General features: G+C 37.4%; 1 protein-coding gene across 1 annotated transcript in view; it reads left to right on the top strand.

The window, feature by feature from the left end:
* The window catches only part of TBCK (TBC1 domain containing kinase), an 88,628-nt gene extending 66,421 nt beyond the window's left edge, over positions 1-22,207 (top strand). Inside the window, exons 24-26 of the mRNA XM_053941502.1 lie at positions 7,725-7,900; positions 10,768-10,927; positions 21,563-22,207. Of these exons, the coding sequence (XP_053797477.1) occupies positions 7,725-7,900; positions 10,768-10,927; positions 21,563-21,673 (447 nt within the window). The 3' untranslated portion in view covers positions 21,674-22,207. The remainder of the gene's footprint in view (positions 1-7,724; positions 7,901-10,767; positions 10,928-21,562) is intronic.
* Positions 22,208-23,107: the final 900 nt, after the last annotated feature.

The following is a 23,107-nucleotide window of genomic DNA, read 5'->3' as shown; positions in this document are numbered from 1 at the left end:
GCCTTAGGCTCAGGTTCTGGATTCACTGATTGTCCACTAGTCCTTCCTCATAAGCCTTTGTGATTATACCCACTTTGAAGTTGAAGCTGGATGCATTTGACCTTTTAGACCTCCCACAATTGGGATTCCATGACTGATTAACAAATGTGAAGAGGGGGAAATTATGTGGTACATAATTGTACCAGTAAAATTAATTATTAAAAAAAAAAATCTAGCTGGTTCTTTCTCTCTGCATCTTGTAGGAATGTTCTTTTTATTTTTTTTTCCCAAATTGGAAATTGTTTTAAAATCAGATTCTAGTAGAATATTAGGAAATAATTACACACCTCTGTGTTTTAGTAATTTTTCAGGCTCTAGTGGTCCTGATTTGAAATCTGGCTAGCTGACTGAAGACACAGTTATTTTGTTTCTTTTCATGTACTTTACAACTGACTCCGTTTATCTTTGAGAGGGAGTGCTATGGTGGAAATAAGTTACTTTAGCAACCAAAGCCAAACTCAGGTTTCCTGAGTGACAGTTTTATTTCATACCTCGTTAAACAATCCATATTTTATTAAAAAAAATAGTGGCCTGCATCTAAAAAAGGGAAAATGAAAGAGCAGTACAGTGTTTATGTTAATTTATTTTAGGAGAGAAGTAACAGTCAGAATAACCCACTGAGTGTGGGTTTAGTGTATGCTGTAGGACCAGTACAGATCTAAATAGCTTCTGAAGCACAATTAGATACTGCAGTGAGGAATTATCCACTTAGTGTTACATTTTTTATTTGTGTGCTTGTAGCATTAGAAGCAATGGAGTTTGGGAGAAATTTTTGAAGTCAAGTTTTGGAGGAGAAGTAGAATGAAGGATGGTAATGGTTTGTCTCCCACACAAACATGCCCAGGTACACAGCTATAGCTACCTCCTGCCACTCACAGCAACTCTAATTCCAGCTTGCAGCAACTCCTATGTGTGCCATACACTGCTGCTATGAAAGTTAGGTCATAGAGCACAGTGCTGTGTGCCTGTGTTAACACAAATTATTATTATATTATTATTATATATTTTTATTATATTGTGTTATTATTAACACAAATTTCATGATGTGGGGAAGAGGTCTGTTATGTCAGCCTAAGGTGCCTTTTCCCTCTACTCCTCAGTCTTCTTTCCTGCCCTATTTGTTTTCTCACCATACTCCTCTATAGAAGCCTGCCTTAGGCTAGTCTTGAATTTAGAATTCCTCACATTTCTTCCTTAGTGCACCACAGGCCAGGCTAGGTGCTGTATGTTTTCTCAGTTGAGTCAGGACGCAATGTCATCATGATGTAACTTTATTAGGAAGTGCAGCTGGAGGATAGAAAAGACTTTCTGGATGCAGCTCTCTTACCTGTGTGATGGTGTCAACACCATCCTAATCTACTAGTAAAAGTGTTACAGCTCTGTATATATATTTACACTTCTGACATTATTAGGCATGGAAAATCTGATTATCAAATGTGTGTGACAGCATAGCTGGAAGAAAGGATCCATACTGGTTGTAGAGTTGAGCCTGCACCAAAGTTTAGTCATGGAGCCCATCCAGCAAATGTGAATGAATATATTTTGGATTTATGGGAATAAATGTATCTGTTGATGATGAGTTTCATATAGCTCAACAAAGCTTGGGCCCAGGTCTCTAAAATGGCTGGAATGGTGCAGAAATCCAAGATTTATGGAAAAGCACATACAGCTTACAGGGTGACTGTCTGGGTGACCATATTCTCAAAATTTTTGTCAATTACTCAAATTCAGTACTCATCTTAATAGTCACCAGTTAAGGGAGAACCTGAACAAGCATGTTTTGACAAGCTTCACAGTGGTAAATGACTAAAAATGTCCTAGAGCTGTGCTGCCATTGCTAATGCCAATTCAGAAAACAAGTATGTGAAATAGCAACTACAGATTAAAGAAGGTAGATTGGCTAACTCCAAGGTCTCTGACCAAGTGAGATAGATGATCACATTATGAAGGAAATTCCTCTAGGAGTTGCAGTTTGCATTGAGATGTGTTATTAATTTCTGGTTGTTGCTTTTTTGGGTTTTTTTGTTTTTAAAGAGGGAAATCTCTGTTTCCTAAAGATACTGTAATAATTTTTCTCAAATCAATTTCTTGTCAAAGACAGAGCATCTATCAAGAGGGAAAAAAAGAGTCACTGATGGAAAGCATTCAAGGCCGGCAAGATCATTCTTGCTCCTGCTTTTGCTGCAAGTTTTGTTGCACATTAAGGTGTCTTGTGAATATTTTCAGGCATAACTGGATTATGTCTCAGCTTTGTCTTTTGAAGTGGTTCTATGCAGTGGTGAGCAGCTTTTACCTTTTTTATCATATATGGGGCAATGAGTGAGTTTGCAGCATGTCTGCCCTGCTGCATGCAGGGGAATATTGTGTCTTCCAGCCCTGCTGACTCAGTTTATTCACTCAGTTATGTGATTCCATTGAGATGGCCTTTCCTTGTGTTTCCTTAGTAATGAGCTGGTTTGGCAAGCAGAGTTCACTTCCATTTTTTGTAGACTGACTATGAAGTTGTGTGCAGACATTTGGAGGATGTTTCTGATTGACAGTTGGCTGGAAGCTGCTGTTTGCACTTCCCAAGGTGTGAGTTCTGAAGTAGGGAGCTTTGTGGGGGGAGTCAGGATGGTGGAGGGGGTGGAAGAGTACAGCTTGCAAAATGAAAATGGAGCAAACTTAAATAGGAAGTGGGGGGGAGGGAGAGAGGGAGCATAGGGAAGGTAAACACCAGTGTCTTGACTAGGGAATATGGGAAGCAGAATATGATGGCTACAGAGGACTGAACTAAGTGTAAGAATCAGTTTGCTAGAGAGATTGTGTAGAGAACACTGGCACTCAAGTGTTGAAAAATTGTAGAAAAGAGTTCTTAAAATCTGGAATTTTGGCTGTTCCTCCTTTATAAACAGTCGCAATTGAACATCAAAAAACACTGAAGCCTTTTTGCATGACCCTTTGCTAGTAATTGTAATAAAAATGGTGGGGAGGGCAGGTGGAGACCTTAAACCATTATCTTATAAGCTTTTTAAAAATGTTTTTGTAGTCTTATTTCTGTGTACATGCATACACTGATTTCAGAAATATTTTTAAAAAATAGGAAATTTTTCATCTTTCATGAAACATATTCCTTCTTGAAAGACCTTGACAGTTTGAGTAGAGTATTTTGCTTGAACCCCAGATTTTAATTATACTGACTTCCAGGCTGAAGTTCCTAGTATATTAAATAAACTGCACTAAGTTTTGCCAGCTTCAAAGACAAAGGGGAGAAACCCTGCATCTACTCAGATAAAGCTGTCCTTTCCATGGATAGAAAGTTCCTTTATAGCTTCTGTGTTTATCAGATGGGACTGTTAAATTCAGGTTCAGCAGAACTAAAGATCCTTGGCTATTTTCTCAAAAAAAAAGAGTGTATATCTTCATTTAATAGCCATGATGAAATGCCTGTAAGAGATTACAGGCTAATGGGAAAAGAGATAGGAGCTGTGATTGTACCAGCCTCATGTTCTGGAGTGCTTTAATCTATCTAAAACTTGGCTTCCAAATTAAGAATGGTTAAGCAGCTTTAACTCCTAATATTAAAAAAAAATAATTAAGTTCTTAATACATATTTCTTCTTATTAAGAGCAGTAAATGCATGTGGATTAGCAATTCCCAGGCCTATTTGAAAATTAATGGGGTGAGAAGAATAAGTGCTTTGAAAGTAAAGAACATAGGGTGTTGTCAGAGAAACTTCTGGGCAGCAAGGAGACTTCAGACTTCAGCTTAGGTACTTTCTGCTATTGCCATCCTGCTGATTTAAGCAGTCTTCCCTGACAAACAGTTTTTTATAGCTCAATAGTCTATAGCAAGATTCATGCTTGTAGTTAGAATATGCTAAAATAAGTTTCTCTTTGCAGGAAAACAGATAAAGCAACTTAAGTAGTAAGCTCAGTATCCTAGCACATGTAGACTTGTGCATACATGGATGTGTGAAAATGTGAGTGTCTTTCTGACAATTTTTAAATTTCTGAAGTAATGACAGCACGTATATGAGTATGCTCTGTATATGAGCAGTTCTCAGTTTCAGTATTGTCAGTGTACAGTTTCTTACACAATTGTTGAAACACAAGTTTGTAACTGGACTTTTAACTTTAGCACCTTCTGGCACTATGTTTAAAGTAGAGCTTTTGCCTTTTTTAAGAAAGAGTGTGGGTTTTTTTAGAAAGTATGTACCATGTCTGCCTTAGAAAAGACTAAATAGGTCACAGCAGAAAGATAGTTGAAAGGAAGAAACAAGCATTTTATGTATGTGATAAGCTTCTGAGGTTTTTTTTAAACTTTTCCCAGTGGTTATCCTGGCTTTTTTTTTTTTTTTTCTATTTGTCCTGTCTGTACTCCCTATAGAGTATTACTAGCATGGGAAATTTAGGTTGTGAGATAATAATTATGCTTCATTGTTTAAAACAAACAAAAAAAAATTACAGATTATAAATTCAACAGGATATTGCAAGTAGCTGTCCTGAGATGTGCCTACCTGCCACTTAATGTAGCTGAAATCAAAATCTCATTTGCATACTACACCCTGTTCACAACTTGTTGGGTAAACAATTACTAAGAGACTATATCAGTGCCATGAACTTCTTCTGAGTGCAGCTAACCTAACTTAAAGGATTTGGTTTACAGTGAACCCTCTTCCTTCCTTCACCTACTTTTCCTTCTGGCTCTTCACAGCTGGAAAGCAGTGCCTGCAATGACACAGTAAAGCCGAAACAGGGAATTGAAGCAAATAGTTCTGACAACTGCGAAGACTCCTGTCTAAAATGTCAGCCTGTATCTTGTACCTCTCCATGCTGAGGTCAAGAGGGTAGGCACTGAGGTGATATACAACAGCTGCAACACTGTTGTGTAGAGTAGGAAAGGTTCAGAAGAATCTGCAAGATTTGTGTGTTCAGTGGATGTGGTGGCCTGAAGAGCTGTCTCAACTCAAGTCCAGTTTCTGTAGTACCTTCTTGCAGTTTCAAAGTATCTGTAGCAGGATGGTGGTTGTGAAGATGAGGTGTGAGGATGGGGTAGAAGAATTGACAGCTTGATGTTAACCATGTTTGGTTTGTGCAGACTGACAGTTCATTAGAAAATTCCTGTGAGAAAATGCCTGAGATGAAATATAGTTGTTACTAGATACAGCAGATGTAGTAATTTTTTTTTCAGTAATTAGCAAAATTATCTTATAAGCACATGCATATATTTCACTTTGCAATTTGAAGGAAATAAATTAGTCTCATGAAAAAGTTGTTAGAGAAAGAATTGCTGAATCCATGCTATTTCCAGCAAGTCTGTTGAGAAGCTTCAGCTTTGTTCAAAGCCTATATAGACTTGTTGTATCACTGAATCTACCATTAAGGCAGATCTGAACATAGTAGGTCAAAGCAAAGATGGTTGTAAAATTCATAGCTGAATGTGTTTCTCCTTAAATTCAATCCAGTTAAAGGGAAAGAATGCTTGTCCTGGTTATTAAAACGTATTAGCAGGACAGACAGTGTGTACCTGTAAAACACTTTGTATGGCTTTATGCTTTTAGATAAAGAGAAAATGGTTTTATATCAGATTACAGGAATTTTGGTTGGTTTATTTTCTGCTGTAGATGTCAGGCTTTCTTCTTAAGGTTCCACTCTTTCCTGAGGCATTCATCCCATCAACTGAATAGACAAAAGTTGTATAAATAAAAGTAGGAAGTGGTTTTGTAATTAGAGTCCAACATAATGTACGTGTTTCTCTGGTAGACTTCATTCGGGTCATCTCAGCCAGTTTCACTGACTTCATTATCCAAGTGTTTATTGTTACCTGTAACAATACCATGTGAACCTGCTTCAAGGACTGAACTCTTTGCAGCAGACTTGCTTCCCTTCCCTCATTGGTGTTGCTCCTCAAACCTGCTCCTGAGGCAGAAGCTGTTGTCTTAGGATAGCAATGTCTACCAGATTGTCACCAGGCAAATGAAGCTGTGTCAGCCAAGTCTGTATTTTTGTAATCAGTATTTTTTCTATATTAATGCCTTTCTTGGATCTCCCAAATGTGTCTGCTGTGAATCCACTAGACATGGGACTGCTGAATTCCTTTGGCAAGTCTGAAGTTTGTGAGCAGAGCTGGACTTTTTTTCTTCCTTCTCCCTTTCAATGCAGTTAATTTCCTTGGACTCCTCCTGGGAAAATTCAGCAATTCAGGTGGGAGGTGGCTTTAGGCAGCAACTGGGAGCTGGCTGTGCCCTGTCATGCTGGTTTTTTTATGGATACAGGTCTCCCTTGAGTACTGACTATTCTGTTGAAACAAATAATACATTATCCAGAAACAATGTATTTTTCTGATTATAAAGCATCTTGACTCTATTTTTCTGAACTTGGAAGGAGAGTATTGAGACTGGCAATTTGTAGCTTCTTCTGTTTTGAGTATTATTATATACAATGGAAAAGGCAGATGGGTGAGGTAATATTCCCTGAAGTAGAATTACTGATTTTGTTTGTAATTTTGAGGGCTTTTGGCTAACTTGCTTTACTGTGCTGGACTGTCTTAAGAAGCCTTTCCTGGGAGATAACTCAAAAAAAATGTCTACGTCTCTCTGTTTTGTCTAGCATATTCCCTAAATTTGGAATAGTCCTCAGATTAGATGAAGAACTAGTATGTTTAAAAATAAAAATAAATAAATAAATTAAAAAAAAAAAAAAAAACTAGGGCTAACAACAGTCAGTTGGACTAATAACAATTAGTAATGCCTCAATTTCCTTCAGAGCGCTACTCCTGTTCTCTTGAATCATGGGCTATAATGGGCTATAAGCAAATAATGTATTGGTGTCATTACTACAATTTAAAACAAGATAACAGAAGTGGAATATTTTTTAGAAGCAGAAAAATTGTTACTGTGATATTCTCTAAAAATGTGGAGTGTAGAAATTCTAGTACTTGTGAATATTTCTGGGATAACTCACAATGAATATTCTCTTATGAAAAATAATTTCAGGTATTATCATGCAGTTGCTTGAGTACTATCAGGAGTGTGGTGTGTGTTGTGTCATAATCTGTCACATTCCCCAAAATAAATTTTTAAATCTAATATATAATTCTCCTGTTCCACAAAACTAAGGACAATTTTTTGTGATTATTAAAAAAATTACTATATTTCTAGGTATAATATAAATCTTCTATTTCTGATGTCCTGATTTGTGCTTGGTCTTTGAGCTGGGGTAATAACTGGTGTTTAGCTAGCTCTGTATCTTTCAGAGGTATCCCTGCAGTTTCTGTGGCAAGCTGCCATCTTTTCTGCTCCAATCACGAGACCTTTCAGTTTCTCTTCTCAGAGAGTGTTTTCTAGCCACTTTACTTAATTTCTAATGGTAAGAAATGTTCTGTGGATGTTGTGAGCTTGTCAGCCACAGTGAATAATTCATTAACAAATCACAAACTGAAATCTTCTGCAGAGATTGTCAATCAATTTTTCTATTTTAACAACTTCTATCAGAAGATAGAGCTATAGTAGTCAGGCATTTGGCACTACTCTGGAGCTTTTCTGTATGGATAGTTAAGCTCTAGTTCAGAGTTAAAAGAAAAAGATGTGTTTCCATCTGTCTAGGTTGTTGCACTTAAAGTTCGTCAAATAAGCATAAGTTTACAAAAAACCCCATATCTCTAATTCTTTCACCTCTAATTTTAATTTGTTTTTTCTTTTAAAGTCTAGGGACTCCATCAAGTTGGATGACCTGAAAGCAGAAGTGTCCCCACGAATTTCAGCAGAAGATCTGATAGACTTGTGTGAGTTGACAGGACCTAGCCATTCCAAAACACCTATAAAGAAAACAAAGCCTAGCAAGCCAAAGCTGCTGGTGGTGGACATCCGTAACAGTGAAGAGTATCCTTCAGATCTGAGTGCTGGCCTGGCTGAATCCTGCTCGTGCCAGTTGCTTCCTCACTGTCTGCAGGCTGGTGTGTTAGAATGGTGCATAATGGAGAAAGAGGGATCTGGTAGAGCTGGAGTGCAAATGCTGAAGGCCAGGGGGTTTTTGGTATGAAGAGGTCTGGTTTGCAGGGCAGAGGAGAAATGTATTTTTCCCTTCCCATTGTAAGCTGTGGGCTTAGTGGAATCACTTTGTACCAGTAGCACAAGTGCTTTAATGTTACATTTTTCTTTATAACAGGTGCTGTCAGCAGACCTTCCCCATTTAAAATGACCGATATTTTGGAAAGGTGTGAGGCTTTCCAATTAAATGGAAGGGAGATAGAGAAAAGTTGATAGCTGATGTACTTTGCCAGTCCCTCAGTGGAAAATTGATTCCTGTTCAGTGCCTTCTAGCTATGTCAGGTAATGCAACCAGGTAGCCATCCTAACTTAAGTCCTCTAGTAGCTGATAATCAGGAAGAATTGAAGGTGTTTTGGAGCTATGTTTTTACCAGGGTCACTACCTTGTCTACACCTTACACGTGTTCCTTTTCAAGTTATTTATACAATTATACAGTTCTTCGCATAAGGACTATTTTTTTTTTAATTCTTTGGTTTTCTCCTGAAATAGGGTAGTTGCAGGACTGGGATTGTTTGCATTTTGGGAGGGGTAGTCCTTCTTAAAGATGTTTAGGTATGTTTGAAGTTTATAGTAGACTAAAATGTGCTGCCCATTATATAATATGTGGACTGATATTCTAACACCCATCTGGTATTAACAGGTAGGAAGCGCCACTAAAAAGGCAGGCTGGTAGGTAGAAAAATTGCCCTTGAGTGTACTGGTTAGTATATCATTTGCAGAAGAGAATATCTGGTATGTAGAAAATTATCGAATTATCAGCAGTTTTGAATATAAATGGGAAACCATAAGAATAATGCATTGAGTGTCTTGTTTCCTTATTGCAAGAATGAACAGGCTTTGTGTTTGTCACAAAATTTCAACAAACTAAGATAGGGTCAGGCTGTATGTTTCTGTGGTGTGTGTTTTAAAATGTGACAGACCACTGTGAGGTGTTTCAAAAGTATGATAATTTTGTATATTTTGGTTTTAGTCTTTTTCACCATGTATGTCTGTCATGGTAAACTTTGCTTTTGCTTTGTTTTCTTAGTGCTTTGAGAAAAGCATGAGAGGACTTACAACAAGTATCAAACATGCTTCATATTTCATAATATGACCCATATGAAAGCTGAGAGATTGTTTTGTAATGAATCTCATCTTGCAAGGCCAAGACCTACCAGCACTGTTTCAGTTGGCCAGCAATTCTTCTAAGGCTTATTTCATTAAGCATGTTAGCAGATATATTGGCAGCCTTCCATTCCTGTTTTGAAGTTATAGCTGCATATTTATGGTCTCTCAGTCTGTAGCACAAAATCCTGGCCTTTTTGTTCATTGTCTTAGCAATTAGAACTTTTTTAAAAGACTAGGTCATGTTTCTCTAGCTGAACTCAGCAGTTTAAGTAACTAAATTTATACAAAGTTATTTTCTGTCTAAATGATGATCATTTCAGAACCTGTTCAATAGCAGTGGGAGTTATGTGGTTATTAATGGGGTTGGGGAAATGGGATTGGCACAGAGGAGTGAAGGAGGGATATAATTTTCCCATTCAAAATAGAAATAAACTGACAACATTAATGAATGCTGCATGATCATCTTTTGTTCTTTCAAATGTTTTAATATAGCCATGCTTTTCCCACACTATAACAATGATGATCATAAAACTGAAACTGTTGCATAAATAATGAGAAACGAATGCTAGTATTACTCTAAGTCAGTTAAATCTTACCCCTATTTAAAGCAGCTCCTTTATTTAATAGAATTTTGGGATTTAATTATAAATTTAACTAGCTTTCTGCAAGTACAGTAATAGAGTGACTAATCTCAATATTTGACATTGTGTATATTTTTGCAGAACTTTGCTGATTCCCACCTCTGCAAAGCTGTTTTTGCTTATAGCTGGGAAAAGGGAATGTTCCAGGCATGTGTGTACAGTCTATGAAAGTAATTCAGAGTTTTGTTAAGGCCACAGTGCATTTTCAAATTAATAAAGTTAGGTAGTAGTAGTCCAACTTAATTTTTATTTAAGAGACCTTCACATTCAATATTTGTTTATAAAATCTCATTGAATGATCATCCTCTGAAACTGAAGGACAGCTAGCTATGGTGTCTTAGAGTTGTTTGCTTTTCAATACCCATTACACGCTTGCTTTTAGTGGGACTGAAGATAATACACATGGTGCTCATTGTCTGGGAATCTGAGGTCATATACGTTAGAATTTCAATTTGGATCAAAATAGTAGAGGACTTGTGGGGGTTGACAGGAAGTTTGAGGATATTCCTGATAATCCCTGTTTAGTTTTGGTTCTCATTTTAAGTACTTCATTCTTTTTGCTTAAAATGCCTCTAGAAGAGGTGCTCCAGCTGCTTATTGGTATTTGGCTCCTCTTAGCAGACTAGAGTTGAAGTGAAAGCCACAAAATTAGGTGTACTGGGGATATTGGCTCTTTAGTACTAAGTATTTAATTTAGCAGGTCATTTTCTGTAGTGCTGTGCTGTGTCCTTTTTTGAACCAAACAGCTCTTCATTCTGTGCTTGCTTTCATGTGTTGGAAGGTTTTTCTCCATATGAGTAAACAGTAAATGAGGTTTGTCAAAATACTGTATCATAAAAGACCAATGGTATTATATCATGGCAGCCAGGATGAAGAGCAGGTTCATCCTACAGCTATTCATGTTCCACAGGTTTCTTTGCTTTCAGAACTCCTTAACTGATCCTCCTAAGCTTTAACCGTGGCCACATTTCTGGCAGCATCAATGTCCCTTTTGCATCAGCATTTACTGCAGAAGGGGATCTCATCCAGTGCCCAGCAACTGCCACACTGCAGAGCTTTAAAGGAAGAGTTGTAGTGATTGTAGGAAATGCAGTGAAGAACACAGCTGCTGTAAGTATATTGCTGTAATGTATGTTTTTATCCTCAGAGATACATCAATAGCATGCATATGGCAGTAGTAAAATAAATGCCAGAGTCTGGAAAATTTAGATTAGAATTTTGTGTATAATGACAGTATTTGGGGTGGGTTTTTTGTTGTTGCTCATTTCTGGTTCTAGACAAAAGACATTTCCCTTCAAGTGGTCCACATCTGCAAAGGTTGACGTTTTGAAATGAAATTGCTTAACATTATTTTCTTCAGCTTTAAAATCTTTATTGTTGTCATGCCAGAGAAGGGACATTGGCACTTCTATTGTGCATCAGTAAGAGCTTTCCAAATTGGCTTGCATTTACTTTTTGTGGAGTTAGGAAGGACACATAAGGTGAGTTGGATGGGGACAGATACATTATGAAGTACAAAGGAAATAAGATATAATTCATATTCCTACTAGTAAAGAACAATGTATTGCCCAATTTTTTAGAATCACTTGTTCCTGCAGTTGTGCTCAGTGAAGAGGAGAATGATCCTTACTGGTAACTTTTGTATGATATATTTATTGTCAGTGCCTTTAGCTAGACAGGAAGAATATTCAAACTTACCTATTCCTTTCTATAACAAAATATTTGATGGTGTTGAGAACTGCCAGAGTAACAACTGAAAGTGCATAAGTATTTCTTTCACTATACTTCTCTCAGATGAAGGGAAGTTATCCTTTTTTTGTCAGACACATTCTTAATTATAGTTTACCTTTAGTTCACCCATTTCTTAAGCCTGTTTACACAAAGGGCATGAACTGTAGCCCTGATATGACAAGGAGGACTGTGAATCATTAAAAGGTCTTCATGTCAGGAACAGCAGAAGCATCAACCCAACACATGTTGTTCATTTAATACCTGTAGAGAGTTGTAAGTAGATGGAGAAATGCCCTTTATTAACCTGCATTTCATCATCTAGAAAATTTAATTGTGATATGTATCAGATTTCTTAAATAGTAACAGAGATGGCACGAAAGAGACTGTAAACCATCTCTCACAGAGTTTCAGTAATTAGTATGTAGCTTTGTGTGTGACTCCAGGTAATAACGTTTCAAAATTTTTGAAATGAACATGAACTGTTTCCTTTGTGCAGCTAAAGAAATCTTGCAGTGTGCTTAGTGTAAGTACTTCAGTCACGTGGGAGGAGCTGTCTTATCCTTTAAACCCAGATTTTCTGCTGTCAAGACAATGTTGACCCAGAATTGTCAATATAGAAAAGAAGAAATGCTGCTTTGCCTCCTGGTTTGCTTTTAGGGTTCTTGAATTCCTAACAAAGAGTTTTGAGCTTTAAATAGTAACAAAATACTGGATTGACCAGTTTGACCACAAATTAATTCAATATTAAAGCCTAAATACTGGTTGGAACTCACCACCTCTATCACACCCTTAAAGTACATATAACACCAGCCTTAATTTGACTGTGTAGATAAAACCTTTTCTTTTGTGGATAATTTTTTAAGGCCCGTTTCAGTTTTACTCTGCACAACTGCATAGAACTGTCACACCCAAGCTATGTAGCGCAAAGCTTGACAAGAGCAATAGTTATTACCTTTTAAAGTTTACTAGGTAATCCAAACAGAGAAAAAAATTTAGAAGTGAATGCATGGAAACAAAACCAATTTGTGTCCATATTATAAGATGCTCAACTTTAAATATATATTTTCTAAACAGAGATATGTATTTCCAGATTAAATGAGATGAGCTAAAAATTGTACCTTCTGCCATAAGTGAGAATTTTTCAGAAGTGTTCACTGATATTTACTCCACTAAAAATTTTGAGATTGCTATATGTTTAGTTTAAATTTATATAGGACTGAGAGGCAGGGGTTAAGTGTGGAAAAAACACTAATTGTTTACGTGGCTGTTTGTAATTAGAAAGTTGAATCTTCCAATTGTGCTTCAAATGAACAGCCTACTTGGCATCACTTAAAAATAATTTAAAAAGCAAAATTAAGTATACTGAACAGACCTGTAGAAAAAGTATTTTTGCACTTCGTTTCAATTTTTTACATTTGATTTGGTGCCAGATGATAAAAAATTTAACTTGGAAAGAAAATGCTGTCTGATATTCTGAATAGAATATGAGATGTAAGAGGGAAAACTGAAAGCTTCACCACAGCACTGTTCCAGCAAGAGGATAAGGAAGCCAGCAGTGTCTCATGGTGCCTCTGGATCTGACAGCTCTGGTTCTAGTTGAACACTTCCTTAGTGAAGAATTAAAACAGGGTAATCCTGCATGGTAAGCCATTGATGCTACTAACCCTAAAAGTTAAATTAATATATTAGCTGATATACAAGAGGCTTACTGAATGCACTATTAGCAGCATGAAGATATTGAAAAAGAGGTATTGTGTGATGGTGTTTGGCTCGCACTTCTCTGGAGAATATTCCCTCCTCTCAGCTGCTTCTCACTTGGTGCCAGCCTTTCTTCTAGGTTTTTCTGGGCACTTGTTAATAGAGCAGGTATTTGTTTGTCTCTGCAAACAGCAGGAAACCTCCACATAAAGGTCATAATTTTGGAGTTCATCAATCAGATTCTATTTTGATCTTTAACTTTTGGATATGTTAAATGGCAGCATCTCCTAAGTGAGCTGAATGTCCCTTTCCTACCTCCACAGACAGATAAGCACCTTATAAATTCCATTATGGACAAAGAATCATTACAGTTGAGAATATAATAGTTAAATGGGCAATAAGTATTCAACTGTAGCTTCTTCTTTGGTCTAGGACAAATAACATGTCTCCTGATTTTTGTCATTTTGGAAGTCAGAGATATAGCAAGTAAAATGGTGGATTATAGTTATGCATATGTAGAACAGGGATTACTTTGGGTCTTTTTAGGGAAGGGTGACATTACTTCATCTTCCCTCCTTCAGTCAGCTTTGATGTGCTAAGCCATTATCTATTTTCATTTCAAACTTTTGTCTATATTACTGCAATGTTGACTGAATTTAGAAGAGGAGAAATACCTTACCTGACACTAAATCATTCTCTAGCAATTTAATTTTGACAGTGGCGTACTTCTACTTCTGTCACATGGTTGTTTAATAAATGTGTTTCCCCCAGTGGTTTAATATATGTGTTTTATTGTCAGCTAAATGCTATAATAGAATAAAATATACAGGATGCTTTAATCTGTCTAATAATTAGCAACTTATTTATGTTCTCTTTGGAAGAAGACAGATAAGCTGTAAGTCAAAGCTTAAAAAATATGTCTTTATAGCTGGGAAATAAATTCTAAATTGTGAATTCTAATTGTTACATTGATTACTTTTTGTCTAGATAAGTTATGCTGCTATAAATTTATTGTCTAGACAACTTCTGTAAGATACTGAAGCAAAGTTGTCATTCTTACTACATTGCAATAGCTAATAGATAAAATACATTCATTATCTCCAAAACAAAGACATCTGATTTTCCATGAGATCTTTCTGACCCTTTTCGAGGCAAGAGGAAGGGGGTCAAATTCAAAATTCTTTTTGTATAACATATTCTTAGCGTGGAAAAAAAGAATTTTTTTTTTCTATATGGAAATAGCATATAGCATTTCCTCTCTCCCAGCACACTGTCAGAAATGCATTTCTTCTTATTTGAAGACTGAGGTACATAGGTTACAGTGTCTGGTTACTGCTGAATTTGTGTGATTTTATTGTCATCTTCCCCAGGCCTTTTTGAAAGCCCTTGCCAGAGAAGCAAGTCCTTGCATGATTTCTTCAGTTATAAACTTGTCTTAAAACCACAAATGGATACCTATGAAGCTTGATAGGGTGATCTGAAGATTAGGTATTGCATAGAATACTAAAGGACAGGTGCTTCTAAAGACAAATACATTTATTTGGAAGGGCCTAATGAAATCTCTGGAGTGCAAGTAAACAGAAATTAGGCAATAAATTTCTGGAGATGTTTCCACTGTACATCTTTTAGGCTCTGTTTCCCAGTAAATAGTTTCTGCAGAAAAGTGACTGAACAACTGGAGTGAAAACTCTTATCTTTGAAGGGATGGAGGGGTCCCAGAATGGCTCTTTCATGTTTGTTTTGTTAAGGCCCCATTCTCCCATCTGCATTCAGACTCAGAGCCTACTGGAACCTCCTTGTTGCCTTTAAAGAGGAAGATATTAAGCTTGTATTTTGAAAAGTTTGAAACATTTAGGTAATCAGCAACAATCCTTCTGGTTGTAACTCTCCCCAGTACATGGTTAAGTCTTCATTATTTTGTTCTGTAAATTTAGCCCTTTTTGTTATTGCAGCGAGTGTAATGTATGCATGCTTTCCTTCATGGAGAGAGAGCAGCCCTGCTGTTGTTGCCAGTGCATGCTCTCCACACAGCCTGAGAGACACTTGGGCTGCCAGCCAGGAGCTGTGGTGTGCTGTTGTCACTCTGCCCCTACCCCTGGCTTTGGTCAGTGAGCACTGAATGCCTCAGGTAGAGCAGTGAGGACCTAAATCTCTCATTGTCACAGCCAGCTCTGAAAGAGGAAGGGAGAAAATGCAAGATCTTAGGGGCAGAATTTATGTTCCTTTTCCTCTGAAGTAAGTGCCAAGGAAAACAGGCTAATTCTAGAGCTCCAAAATAGATTATCTTTTTTAATTTTTTACTGGGACCAGTGGTAGCAGCCACTGGAAATTTTAGTTGTTATTTGATGTAGGAGTTGTTTGGCCTGTCTGTGTTCCTTAATATGCAGAGGTTTGGATGCCTCTGGAATTATGGAGTTGATTGGCTTTACCTATGAAAGTATGTCTGAGAGATGCTGGCAAGCAGGGTGTCAGCTCTTTTCAGTCACCTGGGAAATCTCTTGAGGACAGGAAAGGTGGGAGAATGGTGAACCTGAATCTTGGAGTGGTGCTGTCAGGCTCCAGAATTTCTCCAGACATCTGTCTTGGCAGTGGTTATAGTCCTTGTGGACTGCACCGCTGAAAGACTACTCTTGTCCTTGATGGAGCTTGCATGGATTAGGTTGTATCCATGTTGCTTAGGGCTACTGCATGATGACATAGAATTTCCACTTTCTGGGGCTGTTTCTCAGCTCTGAGACAGAGTTTTGTGTTTCCTGGTATTCCAGTTCAGAGAATCTGAAATGGTGATAACTGAAATAGAGATGGCAATGAACTACAAATATTTGTTATAGGTTCAGGACCTTGTGTAAGGACATACCAGCCAAAATGGTGCTGGTGAATTTGGCAAATACAATATCCATACTGCTTGTCTGGATCAATGTTGTTTTGCGTTTCTCTGAACTGTGTCTGAGCCAGCCTTTGAATAGGATGGGCTCACTGACTGACTGACTGCTGCAGGAGAGTTTGAGTAGAAACTGGACAAAACTTGCAGTTTGGGTAGTGTTAGGAAAAAGTACTACAAATCACAATGAAATGTTTTTCATTATCAAGTACTTCTTCAACCATTTTTCAAGATCTAAGGCAACGCATTGACCTGGGGGGAGGTGGTAGAATCTTTCACAAAGACTCTTAATTCTTTTTTTTTTAATATCCAAGCCAGCCGTTATGCCTCTTTTCAAAACTACATATTTATGTTCCCTAACAGCTTTTTTATTTTGTTAAGTGAAAAATATAGTAGTTTTCCTTCTGTATTTTCATTTTATGTTCCATTCATCTATAATGTGTGCACTGCATTTATTTTGCTCAGTATAAATCAGCTGTGTTACAACAGCTAAATATCTGCAACTGACTTTAATTTTCAAGTGCTCACTTTCAGCTGGGTTTTTTTAATGTATATAATTTCTAGGTGGAAAATTTAAAATACAGGTGTTTAAAATTTATCACTTGAAGAAATTTGTGTTTACTCTTACTTTCATTCTCAGTAAAACTTATTCTGAAACCAGCTATTAAATACCTGTTTGTTTAGGCTTATTTTCAAATCTTTGCATGTAAGTGCTTTAAGTTACTGCTGTGTTTTTGTACTGATGGAATGGAAAGTGTTCCCTTTTGGCCAGGTCTACATACAGAGGATTTTCCCTTGATCTTTTTAGAGCAGTTGGTTCTATGTTCCACCCCTCCCACCCCCTAGTATGTGTTTGCACTAAGTTGTCCTTTCTGTGTTTTGTTGGTTTTTTTTTTTTTTAACTTCCATTCAGTTCATGTTAAAACTACAACCAACAACTAGGCACTGTTTTGTTGATATAGGAAATTTTAGATTTCTGTCTTTTCCATGGTGTTCAAGTCTTGTTTCATTTATCTGGAACCCTTTAATATAAGGAGTAGTTGGCTAAAAATAATCTTGTGTACTGGATCTGTGTTGTGGCATATGGAGAGTGTTGTTTAAAAAGTTGCAAACTGATCACTTTGACTGTTGAGCTTTCAGAGAGGTGTAGGTGAGCTCTTGGACTGAAATCACAAAGCAAAATAGACTGCAATTCATGAGAGGTTTGTGTAACATGAGTTACAAGTGAAATCTAGAAATAATCTTGTGGAAATGAATGAATACTACAAAATTTGATTGATATTTCTCCTCCAACTTCTATTTTCCTTCTGACCCTTTCGGAGTATGCTGTTAATATTTATACCATGGTAACACTTGTCACAGCCATCATTTTTGGTATTCTGGTGCACTATGTTACTCCTCCTTCCCTCCCAGTGTGCCCTTTAATTACAGCCTGTCACAAGAATGTCTGGGAAAGTGAATAATGTGTACATAGCAGCCCTTGTGGCTGGCCCGAAGGGTGCTGGGAGTGGGGCTGCTCCTGCTGTTGTGTTCTCACACTCTGCTGTGGACAGCCTGAAAACGAGACGTGCCTGGCATGAGACATGCAGCACTTGAAAGCTGTTCTTTTGCTGCTTGGAACAGAGTAGTAGAAACATTTTGATAAATTCTTCAATGTGCAGATCATTAAGGTTCTTGATGGAATGCTTAAAGGAGCAGTCCTGTTATGCCATTTATATTGAGAGCATCACCAAGGCAGGGTGAAATGTTTAATATTTGCCCAGATTTTGGTATGAATTTGCTGTGATCTTGTCTGTCTCTGAAAGCCTCACTTTTTGTATCTGCATGAAGAGTCTTAACTGACTACTTTCAAATGCAAATTGCAACTTTCAGGTTCAGTTATACTCATCAAGAAGGTTGTTTTATGTGGAATTAATGGATGCATTAGTTAATAGAGGAACTGTGTTTCCAAAGTCTTCAGCAAAGCCATCATATAGTAGCCATTGGTGGTGTGCAGAAAGATACATTTCAGAAGTTATGTCAGCATAAAATGTGATAAATTTGAGAAAGTTTAATCACATAATAAAGTACAGTTTATTTCTATTTACAGAAATCTATTTCTGTATAATGCAATTTAATTGTACACTGCCTTTATATGTTTCAATACATCTCTCTTTAAAATGTAGGTGATTTACAGGTTGCTAAGGATGATGTAGCCCATGGGCTTATCTCTTCACCATGTTATTTTCAGTCTTAACAGCATTTAAATTTGTGAATTGGATTATTTAGTAAACTACAAATTACATATTCAGGTGCCTGTTAGTAAACTTCTAGTTGACACTTTCTCGTTGTATTTAAAAAGGAAATAGAGCCCTTGTATGCATTCCAGGATGGCAGTTTCTGCTGTAGAAAGTCTGAGGCATTCATTCAGAAGAACATTGGGATTTTTTTGATGCATGAAATTTTGCTCTTTTTGCACCAGTGATTTTTTCCCAGCTTTTTAGGAAACATTAAATTTTTTTAATCTTTATTTCTTTGATTCAGGCTACTTATATTTGGCATAACTGAGGGTCAAAATGGGGAGAAAATCTATGTAGCTATTTCTAATAGTCCTTCTCCTTGTGCCCTTCCATCAGTGTGTACACCAGAAATAACACTCCCCTTTATTTTGAAAATAGTGGCTTCATGGAGTGTATTTTGGCAATGCAAGGTAGCAGGTGGTGTCGGAACATTTCAGACACATGGTGAACAAGTTGCTGTTCTTGTCTGCTGTAACAGACAGGCTCCTCTCTCTGGGAGAGGGTGGCACAGACATGTACAGAGGAACAGAACTATAAAAAGTCAAACCTTTAATAAGGAAGACTGCTATGCCAGTAAGAGAATATTTCTAAGTCTATGCTTTACCAAAAGTTACTATTTCTACTTCCAGTGAAAAAAATGGGGGAAGGCAGAAGGGAAAACTAGGAATGTCTTTAATCAGCTCAAGTCCTGTTGCCATGTAACTTAAACCTGGAGTCTTGTATGCAGTGCCTGGGCTGATGTATGAGCAAAGTTCTTGGAGGCTGATATTGGGAATTGGATGGAACTCTGAGCTTATGTCAGTGTGCCTCTAGGTCCCTGACTCACAGCTGATTCCCACAGTAGTGAGATACTGGTAGTAGCACATCTCCTGCTCAGTGGTTTTTCCCTGGCTGGATGTTCAGCTGCAATATTTTGAATTGTATTTGCAGCATTTCTCACTGAAACTAGGCAGACAACTGCAAACAGTTCTGTGACAACTTAAAAAAAAACCAAAAGAAGCTCATCTTATGGTATATCATCTTAAATTCATCTTATGGTATATCATCTTGTGCTTTCTGCCGTCATTGCTATCAGCCCCAGATTTTGCAGTGCTTGCTTCCCAGAGGCTCTGCAAGAAGCAACAAATTTCTCACTATAAAGTTTTAAAGTAACCTTGTAATATGCAGTGAAGAAAATCTATTTTTAGACATACCTTGGTTACTAAAGCAGTTCTAAAATACAGTGGGACACAGGCTTTAATGCTCAAACCCCAGGTACAAGGTATTTGTTTGTGTATTTTCTTTTAAGATTGCATTGAATGGTAGTTATATTAGGGTTAGGGCATTCAAAATACTTGGAGCAGGGTTTACAGTTTATTATCAGCATTTTAAAATTATCAGTATTCAGAGAGTGGAACATCTCTGTTGGGACATGGAACATTGTACTCAGGAAATAACGTGCTGCTTCCTGCCAGCCTGAAGGCTTGTTGTCATTTTTCATTTTGCTGGCTCTGAGCAGCGTTGGTGTCTAAGACACAGCACTGTCCATTAGTCACAGGTGGAAAGCACTGTGAGGTGACAGATATGTCCATGTGAAGTAGAGCTATCTGGCAGGAGTATTTCACTGGAGATATGAATGATTTTTGCAGTTCATGGTATGCACAGCTGAGTGCTATCTTTGTCTCTACTTTACTGCACACTGCATCTTTATGGACTGTGATTATAACAAGAAGTATTTGGGCTCTCCTAGTGATGTCTCTGTGCATATTACACCACCTGTGCAGCCAAGAACCTTTCCAAAAGCATAGCATTTACTTTGCTCATGAAAGCTGACATCCACATATGGTGGAAGTTTACTGTCAGCTGCTTTGATTGCAGGAATTGTTTTATTTAATTCTTTGACTCCTGTACTGAATAACCCAAACTGATGGGGGAAAAGATGATTGAACTTTGAGTCTTCCCTAGGCAACCACCTGAAATAAATTTAACAGCCAAAATGTTGACAGGTAATCGTGTAGGATCTAGTTCTGCCTCAGCACTGTTGTGCTGTAATAGGTAATTAGGAGGAAAGCAAATGAAAAAAGAAATCCCATGTATTGAGTTTGATTGGGGTGCCCACAGCTGTTTCTGAGTCGGTAATTTAGTTGTTTGTGCAAAGGCAGCGACCTGGACATCACACTTGTTCCCAAATAGCATCACTAATTATTTTTGAGAGTCAAAAAGGGAATTGCAAATGTTTTACATAGCCCATTGGAAGCACTCAAGGATTTTACAGATGGTACTGATTTGACAACCAATTTTGAAAAAACAGAAAAACAGTCTCAAAGACTCAGATGGCAGAGCAGTCTCTCACAGCTATTGGAAATTAAGTAAAACTATTAGTTTCTCACTGATTAGTCCATTTTGGTGCTTGCTTTTTAATGTGTTGTAGTCAGTATATAGAAGGCAAGTTCAACATGTAATGCACAAAGTATTGTTTGGATTTTGGTATTCTGAAACATAATTTCAAGTTTTTTACTCATGATTATTTTGATATAGAAAATATCTTTGTCAGTGCAATAATGTTTCACAGAGTTCCTATGTGGACAGTGGCAATTGCTGTTTGGTTTATGGCATGAACTGCTGGAGGAGAGAGGCTTTCCATGGTGGGGGGATACCTGCTCATACTATTGAACCTGCCTGTGGGCAGACTGGTGGGAGCAGGGAAGATTAGAGCTGGTAGCCCCCAAATTCATATCTGACATCTGTCTGACATCAGGTCACATTAGACAAGTTTGACAGGTAAGCAAATTAGTTTACCCTCAAACTGTGATGTTTGTACACTTGGGAACCTATAGAAAAGAGCTGGGAGTTAGATTAATGTAGAAAAATATTTGTTATTTCATACTTTGAGAGAGGCTCCAGTGATTGCCTTGAGATTAAACAGTCCTTTTAGAATGAGGTAAAAACCTACCTAAGCAGAGACAAATAAAGTTTATTGTTATTAGTGTGACACTTTCAGGTTTTAACTTTCAGCTGTTTTAACACACTGGCTTGAGCTCCTGTGTTGGACTTGTTGGTGCAAAAAATTAACTTCCTAAGGTCTGATATTTTTTGTTTAATTTGCCTTACATGACAGAAATGTATTGTCACTTAAGGACTATGATATGCAGTGGGCTAATGATATATCTGCTTCAGTTTGCAGCTCATCTGGTGAAAAACAAGTACCCAAGGGTCTGCATCCTTGATGGAGGAATCAACAAGATCAAGCCGACTGGTCTCCTCACTGTTCCTTCTCCACAAATCTAAGTGACTGTAAGCATTCAGGACAATCTGTCTCAAGAGGAAAGTCCTACCTACAACACAGATATCCTGAACCTAAAGGGCATTATGGCATCTTCACAAGCTATCCTGATGATCAGTGTCTTATCCTGCAGCTGTAGAGCCCAGGAGTTTTGTGTTTGTTCTTTAATATAGAGCTTAGTTGGAACTGATCAAAGCTGAAGCTTTAAGCTTTCCAAGAAACCTCTTTCAGCACTGATGCAGTGCAGAAGTGCTTGGGCAAGTCTGAACACAGAGAGAGGAACTTACCTGGCTTTTGGTGGCTTATATTTCTGTGGAACAAAATTAACTGGCACTTGATGGCTCTAAGGTGCACTGAGATTATTTGAAAAAGTATTTTACTGTGAATATTGAAAGTAGCAAAATGAAACTGTACCATGTATATTGTGTGAAAAAGTGTGTTCCTTAATATTTGAAAAGTAATTGCTGTATCTTCTGACTTGCTTTATTTCTGAAAAACTGTTTTTTTCATCTGGTTTGGAAATAAAGATGTGTCTCAAATTGAAAGTCACTGTAAGAGCGGCTGCTGATTCAATCCAAAATCTATCACAAGATGGAAAATTCCTTCTACTCTGTGGTGAATTTAACAATCTATTTCTATAATCATATCAAATGTAACAATTTCTGGAACAATTACAGTTAACAGAAAGGTGGGTTTTCAACAATACGGTGTCTTAGGAGTATAAATAATTTCTTCTTAAAATAACAGTGTGCTTCCATTTTAGAATCTCATGCCTTGGAAGGAAACATTGCAATTTTAATTTTCATGTGAAAACATTCTAGAATTATCAGTCTTGTATGAATTGGAAGTTGAGAGTTTTCTTTGGCCTTCTGCTCTTTCAGCTAGTGGTGTCAATTTTCTTGGGGATTTTTTTAAGTCCTTGAACATGAACTTGAGCACTGACAGATTGGGACAGCCTGCTTTTGAACTGGACTGGATGCAAGTGCTGCAGATGAGTGAAAGCAGGCTCCCACAAAGGGCATAAGGTGGCTGTGCAGTAAAGATGTGGGAATTACTTTGCAGTAAGAAGCCAAAAGCATTTAAAGCACTGACAGAAACAGGAATTGGACTATCTCTTGCTGAGAAGCTAAAAATAAACTTGATTCTGTCAACTACCACCTTTCAAGAGATGCGGGGAAAAGAAACCCCAACACCCTATACCTCCCCCTCAAAATCTCAGGTTTGCTGTCTTGTCAGGTCCATTATTCTAAAAATAATGCTGGAGATTGGAGAAAATCTAGGAAAATAAAATAATCTGTCTTCAAGAATGCTCCTTGAAAATATTACATTTAATCCAGGAAAACTAGTTATGATAATGTAAGACGGTCAATATGGCACTGAAATTAAATGGGAATGTGGAAGAATGTGTTTTAGAAGACAAGAAAGTGTTAGATTTATCT

Source organism: Vidua chalybeata, chromosome 4 (genome assembly GCF_026979565.1).
Source record: "Vidua chalybeata isolate OUT-0048 chromosome 4, bVidCha1 merged haplotype, whole genome shotgun sequence".
NCBI classification, from domain to species: domain Eukaryota; kingdom Metazoa; phylum Chordata; class Aves; order Passeriformes; family Viduidae; genus Vidua; species Vidua chalybeata.
This window is presented reverse-complemented; position numbering and strand designations above follow the sequence as displayed.